We start from the raw sequence: 15,016 nt of genomic DNA, 5'->3' as shown, positions 1-15,016 counted from the left end.
TCATATCAAGATTAATTGTATTTACCATTCACATATGTAGCTTGTTGAACATGCTTAAAGAATTATGGAGTGATTTTCTGCCCTAGAATATGGACCAAGAATATGTAAGCTATATTGTTTTACTTTTTGAATTTGTTGTGCTATGTCTGTACATGTTTGTACTTCTCTTTGTTCTACAGTAACTTAAATTCTGAGATGAAGACTCTCAAAAGCAAAAAAGTCTTGTAGAAATTACAAAGTTTTAACCAAAATATCAATATTATATTTTTGGAAATATTTCTGTCAATTTTTTTGTGACTTCTAGAAAGTATTGCTTTTCATAAAAGTATTTTGAATTTTTGGAAAAAAAAAATCTACCTTTCCTGCTTTTTTTTTTCAACCAAAATAAAGTTAAAACTTAATGTATTATATTTAATTCTAACAAATCCCAAACTTTAGAAAATTGTGAGTGAGCTTGGTTTTTTGATGTTCAGAAGAGCCTAAAGTACTGACTGAAAACATATTTGCTCTGATATCTTTGGACTTTACAATGGTATGTAGTGATAAGAAAAGAGGAATTGTTTTAAACTGAAAGACAGTAGGTTTAGATTTGATACTAGAAAGAATTTTTTTACTGTAAGGGTGGTGAGGCCTTGAAGCAGATACATAGACTCAGAAGAGTTGTGGATACACCACCCCTGGAAATGTTCAAGGCCAAGAACACTTGGATGGGGTCCTGAGCAACCTGGTCTAGTGGAGGGTGTTCCATCCCATAGCAGGGGTTTGGAACTGGGTGATGTTTAAGGTCCCTTCCAAACAAAAGCATTCTACAATTCTTTGATACACAAAATCAGCTTTTGGGTCAGCAGTACAAAGGACTTATTCTAAAATCTTGAGAGATGGACTGACTAAAGCCAGTTCTGCCTGTAAGGAGCCATGATGCAGTTAGCACACCACATAGTGCAACACCTTTATGTATCACCAACAAACAAGCTGTTATGAGCCCTTTCCTCAGTGTTATCGAACAGTGTTTTTTAGAAAGATTATATTGTAAACAAGAACCTTACATTTTATCAGTTTAACATGTGCATCCTATAAGAAACAACCTTAGGTTACTACTAGAGTTGTTTCCCTGCTAGATGGTCAGATCACACTCCATACAGCAGCTTGAAAGGGTTCTGCTTTCTTCAGATTGCAGGTGGACTTTGGTTTATGGGGAAATCTTTCATTCTCCCCAAAAGTTCTTATTTGCACTTCCATCCTAGCAATTTTTGGCCTTCCGTATTTTGTAGGAAGGAAGAGAGGAAGAGGGAGAGAGGGAGGAAGGAAGGAAGGAAAAGGAAGGAAAAGGAAGGAAGGAAAAGGAAGGAAGGAAAAGGAAGGAAGGAAGGAAAGAAGGAAAGAAAAGAAAGAAAGAGAGAAAAGAAAGGAAAGAAAGGAAAGAAAGGAAAGAAAGGAAAGAAAGGAAAGAAAGAAAGGAAAGAAAGGAAAGAAAGGAAAGAAAGGAAAGGAAGAAAGGAAGAAAGGAAGAAAGGAAGAAAGGAAGAAAGAAAGAAAGAAAGAAAGAAAGAAAGAAAGAAAGAAAGGAAAGAAAGAAAGGAAAGAAAGGAAAGAAAGGAAAGAAAGGAAAGAAAGAAAGAAAGAAAATCATACTTTTAATCATTTTTCCATGGAGAATAGCTTGAGGATATGGATTTTTTTTTTTCTTATAAAACTGGCATATAAAACTAAGGCATATAAAACTAAGCAATAAACAAAACCAGCTATCTCACTTTTGCTCCAGGGTAGCCAGGAAGACCATGTGGTCCTTGATCACCAGGTTCTCCTTTCCTTCCAGGCTGGCCAGGGGTTCCTGGAAAGCCAGGAGGGCCACGGGGGCCAGTAGAGCCCCTTCTGAGTTCCTCACCCAAAAGGCATCTAGTGCAATCCCCTTCTTCACCTAAGGAAAAAATTGGAATGAGAAGAAAGAAAGCTCTATCAACAACAAATAGATGTGGAGCTGTATCTATCTTATATATAGACTTGAGAACATTTGAGTAGTTTCTAAAATACTTGAGAAAATGTCACCTTGGGTTTTTTTTTTTTCTGACAAGAATCAAACACAACATTTCTTTGTCATGTTAGCCCCAGATCAAATTCATCAGTTCTCATCCATGTCATAGTTCAATAAACCCAGACTGAACACACTGGGGCTTTACATAATAATAGCATAATAGCAGATCATCTATTGAGTTATCTGTTATAACCTACCTTTAGGTCCTTTTTGTCCTCTTGGCCCAGGGAAACCTTGTATACCAAATCTACCTGGTGTTCCCTCTCGTCCTTTTAATCCAAAGAGAGGACCTAGAAGTTTAATAAAAATATAAATTCATCTACTGTAGATTTACTCTTTTTCTTTTTCATTCCATATAAGGGTTGAGCTGCAACACATTTTCCCATTTCCCCTAATGCCACTAACCCAGCCTGCTGTGATGTACTCCCTCCTCTCTTCCTCTCTTCATCTTCTGACAGCTTCTCACACTCATTCTCAGTAACTTCAATCTGTTGTGGCAGACAATCCTTACCATTCTTTGCTCTCCCTAACACTGAATTCCTCCTCTCAGCCCAACCTACTCTGCATTGGCACAAATAGCCTGCTCTGGATCACCTCCTGCACATCCTTTTCTCCATTCTTTCAAATGTTGCCAGGACTGTCTAAAAATCACACAAACCTTTTCTTCACTGATGAGTGTACACGACTTCTCTGTGTGTCCTCCCCACCTCTCATTTAATTTTCATTTCATTTCATTTCATTTCATTTCATTTCATTTCATTTCATTTCATTTCATTCTGTCAATGTCTCACTGCCAACAGCTGTCTTTAAAATAATCAAAGATGTTCCTGAGAGTTCTCATCATCTCTGTTTTTGCACTTACCAGGGGCTCCAATGGGACCAGGTGGACCACGAATTCCGGGTGAGCCATCCTTACCCGGAAGCCCAGGTGGTCCCGAATAAAAAGCAGGAGATCCTATTTCACCCTTTTCACCTTTTGGTCCCATTTCTCCAGGTAAGCCTGGCTTATCCCCATCCGCTGAAACAGAACCAGGGAAGAAGTTCAAAGCAATTTCTTAACAGTGCTGCCCAAAGAGCTGTGATGTAACAGAAGAAAAAATTCATACAATTGCATTTAACATGCAAGAAAAATGGACATACTTAGCATGGAGCAAAAATGGTAACTGCACTTATCACTTGAGCAAATCAATAGCAGTTATAGAAACAAGGCTCTGTCATCATCTCTATTTCAATAGTTTTGCAAGAGTCCCACTAGTCCAAAGGAAAATGCTCCTCTCATTCTCTGCCCCACCCAGTTATTATCTACTAGTCTGCACTGTGTATCACACGATCACCAAAAAGATTTTCCCCACTGTGACCCTGTATTAGTCAAAACTCCCTATAAAGTTAAGCTGTTAGAACATGTAATGCTGGGGTATTACCATCAGAAAATCCAGGAAGACCAGGCAATCCACGATCTCCCTCCTCTCCTCGGTCTCCTGGGACTCCAGAAACACCTGGGAAGCCTGGATCACCTCTTGCACCTGAAAGACATCCCCGATTCCACAAAACGTGTTAGTGTGATGCTGCTCTTTGCAAAAAAGCAAATATTAGATTCTTCAAGTGCTTTGAAGTAGTAGAGTTTACAACAGTTTCTAAAATGTAGCTTTAGAAATGGACTGACAGGAATGGTGTGGAGCCACCAAGCCCAGGAAGCAGGATAGTATCTTTCACAGTTTACTAATAGGCAGCTAGAGCTACATTGCTCCTGGGAAGCACAGAAGAGCAGCTTTCTGAGGAGAGCCCCTCTTTTCCCTACAGGAAGTTTCTACTGTAACAGATGTGTGATATGTGAGCTTTCCTTTGCTTCCCACTACCAAAAGCATCTGGGCCCAGCCCAGCTACTGCCTGCAGAAAATATCGTGCTCTTGTTAAAGATCAGTGATAGTAGAGGACATGTGGTGTCTTCAGCCCTCTGCCTGCTTTTTTCTCTCTCTCCACAGTCCCTCCTGCTTCTAAAAGGTTGGCAGGGTATTTGGGTTGATTTGACCAATGTTTTGGGCCTCTTGCCCCCTTTCTCTGGGAGGAAGGGAACCATTCACTGCTAGTCTCTCTGGCTTTCAACAAGACTAGTAAACTCTGTGGAATGAGGACAAGGGCCAAGGCAATGGCATGTGATCACTCTTGCTGTTTGCTGGCACCTTCCCTTGAATAGTTTTGGCCTTGGCAAACTGCTATCACCATTTATGTGTTTCTAGCCTAGCCATGCAGAGCCACCACAGCTCTGTAGAACAGCTGACACTGGATACTACAAGCTTAGTGAAAAGATCACAACAGAAATTTATCAATTTTAAAAAGAAAAAAAAAATAACTCTTATATTCCTCAAGGCTTTTTTAATGTGTGTCTTTCTTTCTTTCTTTCTTTCTTTCTTTCTGTCTGTCTGTCTGTCTTTCTATTAGATAATAAGAATGCTCTCTGCTGTGCTGCCACTACTGCCCTTTATCCAAAGTCTGAAACAGGACACAGAAGACAGACTCCCATTCTTTCTTTTGCTGGACAACAAAGTCACACGCTTTTTTGCTTGCTTCTTCTCTGTGGATACAGGCATGCATGGAAGCCTTTTGTATAGCAATCCAGCTCAGCAGGAGAGACAAAGAAACCACCTGCCTGAAAAAAGCTTATTAGGGCACTCTCTTGGAAGGCAGTTACAGCTTCTGGAACACTTTAGCAAACACATTTTTTTAGGAGTTGAATTCTTAGAATTTAATGATTTTGATCTATGCAGATGGTAGTAAAACAGCTAAGATAAACAATCTGAGCAAAGAAGATGTACCTTTCCTTGGGATGCGGGAAGGAAAATAGGAATCTGGCCCTGGAGGACCCATCTCGCCAGGCTCCCCCTGTCAACAGAAGTTGAAGTATCACACCCAAGCACATTGTTATAGAGAATTTATTTTAAAATGAAAAGGTATCCCCATGAAACACAAAACCCCAACCTCCCAAAGGCACTGACATAACATTTAAGAAACCTCAAAGATATCAAATTAACAAACCACATAACTGGTTCTACAATGACAACAGACACGATTGCTACTGCATGATGACAGAAAAGGAAAGAAGGCAAAATGATAATCTGGCTTCTTGCTTCTAGCAAATGAAAGTAAAGCAGTACCTTGCTTCCTCTGGGACCATAGCCACCAGGTGGACCATCAAATCCTGGAATACCCTGTAATACACATAAAAACAATTGACTTTTCCTTTATCAGAGAGAGACTAAAATTACTTGGTCTGTAGCAATTCCTGTAACACCAGTAAGGTTCCTTGTAGTTTGCTGTCCCACCTCTTGGACCAAGCCTTACTCTTGCCAAAGGCCAGAGGGACCTGCTGTGCTGCAGGCTGTCACCCCGGCAGTGGTGCAGATGGAAGGAGCACCTACACACCATTTCAAGAAGGGCTGAATGAGAAGAACTCGGAAGCAGACAGATTTCAGAGATGCTGACCCAGATGAGATCATCTCTTCTGTGTGCTTTACTCAGCTCTTCAACAACTTTTGCTCTTTACAGAAAATGTTTCTATGTACTCTGGAAAGAGACTGGTGTTAAAAGGGTGTGTTTTTAGTAGAAAACAGTGGCCAGATCAACAACTGATGTCAATTAACGCAGTTCTGTTGAAACCAGTAGCTTTGGTTTTATTCACAGTTATAATTAGATTATTAGTCAGCTTTTTGAAATCCCAGCATCTCTCAAGTCTCATAGTGGGTACAACTCTTACCCAGAACTTGAATGTTAATAACCAACACTGTAAGTCACTCTTGAAGTAGTTTTGAAGCACTAAAAGTACCACAGCTCTCCAGATGCCGCAAACCCCATCACATGTTTCAGAGACTCTTCCATAACGGCAAGTGTACATCACACAATTGGAAAAAGAGCCTCTTGATTATCAGGTGTAAAGTCTCTTTACACTAGGTGGAGCTGGTGGTCTAAAAGCAAAGCCAGCAGCTTCCTACTTAACTGCAACTTTATCCGTGTGCTATCAGGACTTAACCATCCTTCTTTCTTTTTAAGAATAAAATCACTCAAAAATCAACAAAAAGGAGGTTGTGAACAGCACACAGACTAGGGTGTCCCCTCTTACACACACATGATACAATGATAGCCCATCCAAATCAATGTACCTTCTACTAAAATTATTGTCAAAATTCATCCTCAAAAAGGAGTAGCCAGTGCTCACTTCTGACTGGAGCATGAACCCATGTTAAGGTCAAACAGTGGGCTTTAATGGGTTTTGCATCAGCCTCTCCATGTATGTATTACTAATAGCAATTCCCTTCCACACCACCAGGCCTGAATAGCTGTGCAAATGTTATTTTTCAGATTTCGTGTACTTTTATGTCCCATGTGTTTCACGTTATTATTGTTATGCCTTGGTGGCAGGACAAATCTTTAAACAACTAAAGATGGCAAAGCATGGAAAAATCGTGCATCCCACAGCTATTTACCTCATGGAAGTGATTTCTAATGCTGACTGAAGAAGCCTTTTTCTGAGACCAAACAGAAAGTCTCTGTCTGACAGAATGCTATTTTAAATATTTGGGTGTGTTTCCATGGGGACAGAGATCTAACTGGTATATTTATCAGTTTCCATCTCTTCTCCCTTTGTGATATCCAAGATAACCGTACATTTCAACCACATCTGCAGAAAGCTATTCAAAAGAGCTTCTGCTTGTAGCAAGAAAATCACAGAAATCATAATCACAGTAATTAGAACAATGAAAGTGATACTTCCCTGTAATGGTCACAAAAGATGCTCATGGTTTAAGCAAAACTGGACTTTAATCATAGGGTAATTTCTTTTTCTATCTGATGAGAAAAATAACTGACCCAAAATTAGAATGAAGGATGAACCCAGATGATATCTGTTAGACTACAGCTAGTGTAATTGCAGGCAGAATTTGTCCTCTACAGTTTACTTTTCAGACAGATTGTCTACATATGTGTTAGAAACAACAGTCTTGTATGAAATACTCACTCTTTCTCCACTGAGTCCTGGAAAACCAGTGATGCCAGGCAGTCCCTATGAAGGTACAATAAAATTAACAAAACAAAATTACATTCTAACACCCACATGGCAAAGAACCATTATTATTTCTTAGATAAAATAAATCTAACAGCTTGAAACTCTAACAGTCACACTTCAGATATGTTATCAATTAGATTTTTGTACGGCGCAAACAGTACAAGTCTAAAATCTAATCTGGTATTTATTTTTTTCTCTCTTAGTTAATACATTGTAAATTGACCATAAAGATTATGAAGATGACTGAGTTTCTTTTTTTAAAAAAATGTATTGTTCTCACTCCATTTAAGCACTTCAGAAACACTGCTCCAAAACAAGCAGTCATAGATGCTACAAGGAAGTATTTAGATTGACTTTTGTTTGAGTCCACAAGTAAGTGGAGTCAGATTCATGTTTGTGAACCATGGTCTGCAGACAGCTCAGATGGGAACACTGAAGTACAGTTTGTGCTGAGGACCTGGACAGCAGCTGTGGTTAGTGAGCACAGCTTCAGGTGAGAGATGCATAAGGCTTCCCAGTGATGGCACAGGCATACATTGCCATTCTTTGGCACACCTGTGAGTCCTGTGGAGGCCTCCCCCACCACCATTTCAAAATGATCTTTTTGCTTTCCTGCTTCAGGCAGTTCTGAGCTGGCCAAACCTATTGATCTGAAGAATTATAACTTCCATGACTTTTTCATCTGTGTTTTGCTCCAGAGGGCAAACTCTCAGCTCAGATCCACCCACTCAGCTGAATGAATTCCACCTCTAATGAGTGACTCACCCTTTGTCCTGGGTAGCCCATTACCCCTTCTTCACCTTTTTCGGGAGGAAAGAGGAGAACACCCTAGGAAAGATTGCATGTCAGTTCAACGTATTTCTTCATTATGTGCAAAAAAATTGCAACTCTGTTTTATGGAAGCTAAACAGGAAGAAAGCATCATTGTAACACAAGGACAATCTAATAATAGCTGCATGTGAAAGAACTGTTATCCTTATAATTAAGTGTAACATGCTTGCTTCATTACAATAGCAGGAGCAGGCCATCAGAGAGAGGACAGTGTCTCCCTCCTATCATCTCCTTTATTTCTTCTGTGTCTGCAGCTCTGAAGAAGAGCCAAAGTAATTATTCAGCTATACAACCAATTAAGCAACTCAGCTTATGCCCAAACTGTAGCTTCAGAGAGCTATTTGGCAAACAAAGGCAAGCTGCTATCCATCCTACTATACAAAACAAGAGAAGGGGAAAACCACATATCCCCTTTTGCTACATCAGCATATAATTACAGTTTTCCTAATGAGCAAAAAAATCCTACATATGTAGAATATGATCAGCAGCTGAGGAACTGGCTAGCAACCACACATGGAGGGCATCAGGGCTCACAATGTGACCTTCTCCCACAGCCTTGTGGAGCTGCTGACCACACCATCTGAGAAAATAAAGCTCTGCAAAATGCTCAGTGAGGCATCCCTGCTTAGTAAAGATTCTAAAAGTAAAGTTTTAAACCCCTCTGGGAAAACAAAAGGAACCACTCAATGGCAAAGCTATTTAGTCAGTCTAGAGGTTGTCTGGGAGTTATAACTAAACCATGTTCAGTCAAGCTGGGTTGACAGCTTTATACAATACAGCAACATATGGGATTACTGCCCACCTACTCAACAGATCTAAAAAACCATGAGACAAAAAGTTTGTATGTGTTGGACAGTAGGATAAAAATGATTAAAAATACTCCATATGTTCTTATTGAATGAAATACACTGACATTTTAAAACATAGATCAGAAGAATAAGTAAAGAGATTTATTAATAATTAGAACTAAAATTAAAAATATGTGAGGGAAAGTCTTATTTCAGTAAACCAGTAAGAGAATAATTGATTGTGCTATGGAGTTATGACACATCAAGTTGTTCAGTTTTTCTGAAGCATTAGAACTGGTGTGTCTGCTTATAACACATCTATATTGCATCACATCAGTGAAGAGCTCACAAGTATTAACTCCAGTATTATTTTTTGACTTTGTTCTTCTCCACGTGACTTACTGGAATTCCAGCTTCCCCTCTTGGCCCAGGGTCTCCTCTTTCACCCTAACAAAAAGGAAAAAGTATTCAGATAGGTTTTGGCATTCCCACTTACATTTCGGTAACTTTTATACAACACAAAATGACTGATTAAGAGAAAAAACACTATTCTTGTGCTATTCCTTATTCATACACTTCTTGTATGAAATGAATGCTTTCATGATAAGTTTTTGAAGTTGCTTTTTAAAGAAATAGTTGATAATTTTTCTGAAAAGGTCTCTAGGAATGTGAATGCCCAGCTCTTTCCAGGCTTGCTCATGAGATGTCTGGGTGGTGAGTGCCAAAGGAATGCCTAAGAATAAATGCTCACTCTCCTATTTTTACCTACTGGTTAGATACAAATTATTTGATCAAGAGCTCCAGTTAGGGTAAGACAAATCATAGCCTAAATTCCACTCTCTGTATTGATGACATCTCCATTGAGTATAACAGCTCTCCAGGTAAGTAGCTCAATATGTGTGTCGGCTTAGTCATGAAAATCTCAGCATGTTTGTTATTTAGGGCAGACTACAGAGTATTAAAGGTGTTTTTAGATCTTCCAGTATCATAGCAATTTACTCATCTTACTGCAGAAATCGTATGAGCCACGTAAACTTTCTGACTTCAAATATGGGACAAAAAATAACTGGTCTGGAGCTTGGTGTCTGAAACAGAATATACACATACAGGGTATGACTGCCTCTGCTCCCAGCAAGAAGCAGGAGATGAGAATAAACTGCATCTTGCATGTGGGGATTTCTCCAATATGCAAGAATAAGCCTTAGCTCTAAGTACATAAATATCTGCATCACATAGATAAGTTATCAAAACAAACTCAGTAATGCTTTCTCAGCAGGCATTTCTGCTTGTAAAATGAGATGTGTGCCAGTAGCTGCACGCTTAAACAAAAAGAACAAGTTTGCCAAAGGCACCTCTAAACTTGAGAAATACTTTCTGAATTACTTTAGCCACCACAGTTCCAATAAATACGTTATGATCCAAGTTTGTGAAAGTAGCAGATTTCTCTTTTGATATATTAAAGTCTTTTAAGTTCTATATGTTAAAGCACGTTTGTACAATATTTTAGTTTTGGTAGTGCAGAGCTCTTAATTCCTTTTTTATTTCAGAAAAATACCCTCTTAGTTACCTTGTGCTTGTCAGGGGAGACACCTGTCAGTTCTCTTGTAGGAAGCCCAGGTGGACCTGGAGGACCTGGTGGGCCCTGCAGGGAAAACAGAAAGGAACATTTAATGACAGCTCTAATACCTGGTCAAGTTGATCAGCAGAGGCTCTAGGACACTGCAAAGGAGCAGCATGTGCCCCTGCTGGGAGTATGGTTCTAAATCATATACAACCATACCAAATAAATTTGTGGCAAGATAAATTAATTTTGTGCTGGATTAACATATAGCAATACTTGCTCTTGCCCTGTGTGTTTTCAGAACAACAGCAAAGATTATTGCATTACATAAAGTGGCCTGGCTTTATAAATTTCAGAAGTGTTACCTCTGTGTCAGTGTAAATGAGAGCACAGAGAGACCTAGACATAAAGGTGTTAGTTCAGCTATGATGTTCCTTATAGAGATAATAATTACTTTCAGACCTATACTTCATTTTTCTCTTATAATTATACAATGCAATTGCAAATGAAGAGAGTATTTAAAGTATGTTAATTTATAAATAACAGAAAACATCCACCTGCCCTTTCGTAGTGATATTAATTCATTAGTTTTCCTTTACCTGTTCACCTTTTTCTCCATAGAAGCCAAGGCCCCTGTTGCCCTGCAAAAACAACAGGTCAATGTTTACCAAGTGTACAACTCTAATCTAATATAAAATTCAAATTAAAACACGCTTAAAGGCCTTTTCATGCTCGCAAATCTGTATGTCACCACTGAAGAACTGCAATCAAACAATAGCCTAGGTTTACCTTGAAGTATTTTTATAGATTTAGAAATAATTTTACAGACCTAAACTTTTAGAAAGACAACTGTTTAAAATATCATGCTACCAGTTCTTCTTCGAGTCATCCTCTGAATAATGTCATGAAAAGATCAAGCATTTCTTCTGCAAGATTTTTAATAGCCTTGAATGCTAAATAAAAACACCTAAATAGGCTGGAACAATGAAGTAATATATTTTTTCCATGGAGATAAAATTGAACATTGTGAAGACTGCAAGGATTCTCTGTTCATGGGAAGCTACTGTGACTATAGTAGCCAATTAAATCTGGCTCTAATCTTTTTAGGGTAGGTGATCCCAGTGTAAGATTAACTTCCCATGGTATTCAGCCAACACAGAAGGTCTTGTGCTACACAGTCTTTCGTGCAGCTCATGGTGCTTTCTTTTAATGCCTTCAAGTAGGTCTTGGGTAAACCTCAGCAACACAAAATCAACATCAACAACTCTGCACAAAGACTTACTTGTGGTCCTGGGGGCCCTGGGGGTCCTGGTGGTCCCTGGGGAAGCACAATAGGGGAGAGCAAGTTACTTGGTGCTTTCTAATCAGTGCATGCAGGAGGTTAGTTACCCTGTGTCTGAAATGTAAGTATATATTTAATAGGGAGTGTATTCAGCATCCCATGTGCCATTGTATTTTAGCTGTACTTATTTATTGTATATCAGCTGTATTTACTGTTCTGAAAAATACCTTCCTAAGTCACATTGTAATCTTTCTGAGCAGACTGACAGTTACCTAGCCTAGATCTAATGAAAACCCATTTTTCAAGTAATAAGAACTTGTGCTTTTGGATCCTGACTAAGTAACATTTTAAGCTCATACTTAAAGTTAAGCACACCTTTAAGTGCTTCACTGGGCTGCAGTTTTGTTACTGTATTGGTCTGTAAGGGATTGAACTACCATAAGCATCTCAGATTACCTATTTGGGATTGTACAGAATGAAATCAAAGGAAGATGGTGGAAAATGAAACTAAAACAGGAAATACATCTGACAGAGGCTTACAAGAGGTAGGAAAGCCATTAACTGAAGAGACAACCTCCCTTGCTTCAGTCAGCTAAGGTAGTTAACAGGCTCCAAAGGGCTTTACACATTAAAAACTCTATCAAAGGAGGGAAAGCTGGGGTGAATAAGAAGCATGAGCTGCTCAGCTCATGGTGAATGAATGACACAGAAAGGAGAGAAGGTTGCAGATGGAACTGTCCACCTACTGAGCCCTGAAAGGGGATGTTAGCTGCATAATGCAAGATCAAGTCTAACCTGCAAGGAAAAGATAGTAACATTCAGGTGAGACCTGAACTTTTTAGTTATCTCTGCCTTGCTATGTACCTTTGTGTGGACAAACACTTGATTTGTTCTGAAACAAACAGGCTTTTGAATCACTTTTGGTGACTTGAGTAATTTGTGAACTTCTGCCTAACCTACTGGGCAGATGCACTGCACAGGGTATCCCCTAACCTGGAGAGCCTGCAGGGACCTGGGGGAGCCATGCCTGCCTTCCTGCACTACCCAGCTCTTAGAGAAGAGCAACGATGCAGACCAGACCTGTGAAGTGCTCCTGGGTCTCTCTCACAGGTGAGTCATAGCTTTAGAGGCAGTAAATAAAATTGGATGTATTTTGCTCAAAAGAGATGTTGCCAATATGGTAACCAGAGGGATGTAGCTGTGGGGCCTCCCCAAGACAGGGGCTCTGAAAATGTATGGTTCATAGCACTCCTAACATCCCAGAAGGAGCATTGGGAATATGAGTCTTTGCAGGCTGGGCTCCTGTGTGAAGCTCATGAGCTTCTGTGGGTTTGCTCTAAATAAAGAGTAAGTAAAGGACTGATTTTCCTTCAGGAGGACCAGTGAGAAAGAAAAGGTGCAGTTCACTCCAGGTGATAAAACAGGCCAGTGCAGAAAAAGTGCAGAAAATTAACTGAAAGGCTTAGCATACTGTGGATTTAGGTTGGGTTGTTTTTTTTTTTTTTTTTTTTTTTTTTTGGTTTTTGTTTTGTTTTTTTTAGTCTGGGGTTTTGGGGGCTGCTGGGGAGGGGGATGTTCCTGAAAATGGCTATGGAAACTGTGAGTTAAAAGCTCCAAACTAATTTTTTCCCCCTCAGATCAGGGATGTAAAGCAGGTCCAAAGTAAATTTTCACAAAACAATGAAAAAAGCAAATGTTATAAAGTTGTGTTACAGGAAAATCAAAGACGCTTAAAGAAAACGAAATCTATTGAATTTGAATACCTGCTTCTCACCCATAAGACTATTAACCATGGAAACAAGAAATGTAGAAATTGTATCTGGAGAGAACACAGTCTTTTCAAAGAACTATACTGCAACAGTTGTCAACATCAGTGCTGTAAATGATGATTTTGGAAAAAAAATAATGGAAAAATAGTTTAAAATTGCATTCTAAATACCATTCAATCTCCTGTGAGAAGTATAGAGAGCTAATATACATATCCTTTGTGAGCAGAAAAGACAACATATTCAAGTCATTCTGATAAGTCAGTGTAGGGAGATGTTCTAAGGAGGTTAAAAAATACTATATGAATCAAAAGCTTTTGGCAGCAAAGGGAAAAAATCTCTATACCTCTTCCTGCAATATTCATTCCTCAGCGTCTCACAGTGCTTTTTAAAAGGTCTAATGTCCATTGACACTTTCTTGCTATTTCTAACCTAGGTTACAATCCAACATAATGGAACTTGCTGAGATAATTCTTCTCTTTGGTTAATTTTTAGAAAACTTAATTTTAATATACTTACTGGTCTTCCTCGCTGTCCTCTTGGACCAATAGGTCCTTGAATACCCAGCGTACCCGGAGGTCCCTTTAAATAAAAAAATCCACCAACTATCAATAAATGTCATTCTGATATTAGTTACTGTTGACACTTTATCACATCCACTGTAGTACTACTTACTGGAAAACCAATGATTCCTGAATCCCCAGGATCTCCCTAAAAAAAAAAGCCAAAACAAAAACAAAGAAGTAAAAAATCCAATAAATTCTATATATAAAATGGAATAAAATATTTTTATTGCTTATTAATTTTTTTCTCATTCAAACAACTAATTATAGCATGTAATGCTACTCAACCCCTTCCATACAGATGCATTCAATAGAGATGTTGAGACAACAGAATGCAGGCCACACAGATTTCATACTCTATAGATAATTGCATGCAATAGAGTAGCACGGTACAAAGTTGGCTAATGAAGTTAGGGATCCAAACTACAAGGCTGGACTATACAACAGACCACACTGAATCTTTTTGTTGAAAAATCCTATCTAACCAGTGGCTTAATTAGGGCTATAACCTTAGCTGAAATGTCCAAGCACATTTTCGTGAGTTGCATGGGAATTACTGAATCATTTTGATTCTCTTCTGAGTCACCAAAAGCATTTGGAACATACTGTTTTCAGTGACCACATATTTTAACTTCAGTACATGCTGAAATGTTTTTGGAAATTAGATCCAAAAATGTTCTAGCCCAAAGACCTTTCAACACACATAAATAATGTGTTACTCAGTCCAAACACCTTCAATCATTTTGAGTAGCATGTTAACTACCTAGATAATTTGGGTTTAGTTAACAGAATCATTTGTGAAACCAAGTACTTTCTGAAATGAATACAGGTGTCAGTACATCCTTGGCCACAATATAGTTGAGCATTTCTTAAACATTACTTAATTACTCCTGATTACTAACAGTGCAGATCTGAAGATTTTCTAAAAGGAAAAGAAGTTTCCATTAAAAATACAGGCAACTTAAAAATATGTCAAGAGAAATACCTATTTTGGCACTTACTGCTGGCACAAAATACACACAAACAATGTCAGCAGATCCCTTCTGTGCTGAGTATTGCTCAGTTGCAACTTTTCAATCAGCCGCGATTTATACTCTACATATGTAATCCCTTATGTCCTTGTACCTTCAAATTATG

At 38.8% G+C, this 15,016-nt stretch overlaps 1 protein-coding gene across 4 annotated transcripts in view; it reads right to left on the bottom strand.

Annotated features, from left to right (window-relative positions):
- COL4A2 (collagen type IV alpha 2 chain) overlaps nt 1-15,016 on the bottom strand; it is a 140,399-nt gene that overhangs the window by 32,660 nt on the left and 92,723 nt on the right. For all 4 annotated transcript variants that reach the window (XM_068180135.1, XM_068180138.1, XM_068180136.1 and 1 more), the window contains 14 exons: nt 13,992-14,027; nt 13,836-13,898; nt 11,551-11,586; nt 10,868-10,909; nt 10,275-10,349; nt 9,110-9,154; nt 7,854-7,916; nt 7,041-7,085; nt 5,185-5,238; nt 4,846-4,912; nt 3,454-3,555; nt 2,895-3,050; nt 2,230-2,322; nt 1,752-1,918 (listed from right to left, as the gene is read on the bottom strand). In XM_068180135.1, the coding sequence (XP_068036236.1) occupies nt 1,752-1,918; nt 2,230-2,322; nt 2,895-3,050; nt 3,454-3,555; nt 4,846-4,912; nt 5,185-5,238; nt 7,041-7,085; nt 7,854-7,916; nt 9,110-9,154; nt 10,275-10,349; nt 10,868-10,909; nt 11,551-11,586; nt 13,836-13,898; nt 13,992-14,027 (1,044 nt within the window). The remainder of the gene's footprint in view (nt 1-1,751; nt 1,919-2,229; nt 2,323-2,894; nt 3,051-3,453; nt 3,556-4,845; nt 4,913-5,184; nt 5,239-7,040; nt 7,086-7,853; nt 7,917-9,109; nt 9,155-10,274; nt 10,350-10,867; nt 10,910-11,550; nt 11,587-13,835; nt 13,899-13,991; nt 14,028-15,016) is intronic.

This window comes from Anomalospiza imberbis, chromosome 2 (assembly GCF_031753505.1).
Source record: "Anomalospiza imberbis isolate Cuckoo-Finch-1a 21T00152 chromosome 2, ASM3175350v1, whole genome shotgun sequence".
Taxonomy (NCBI): domain Eukaryota; kingdom Metazoa; phylum Chordata; class Aves; order Passeriformes; family Viduidae; genus Anomalospiza; species Anomalospiza imberbis.
This window is presented reverse-complemented; position numbering and strand designations above follow the sequence as displayed.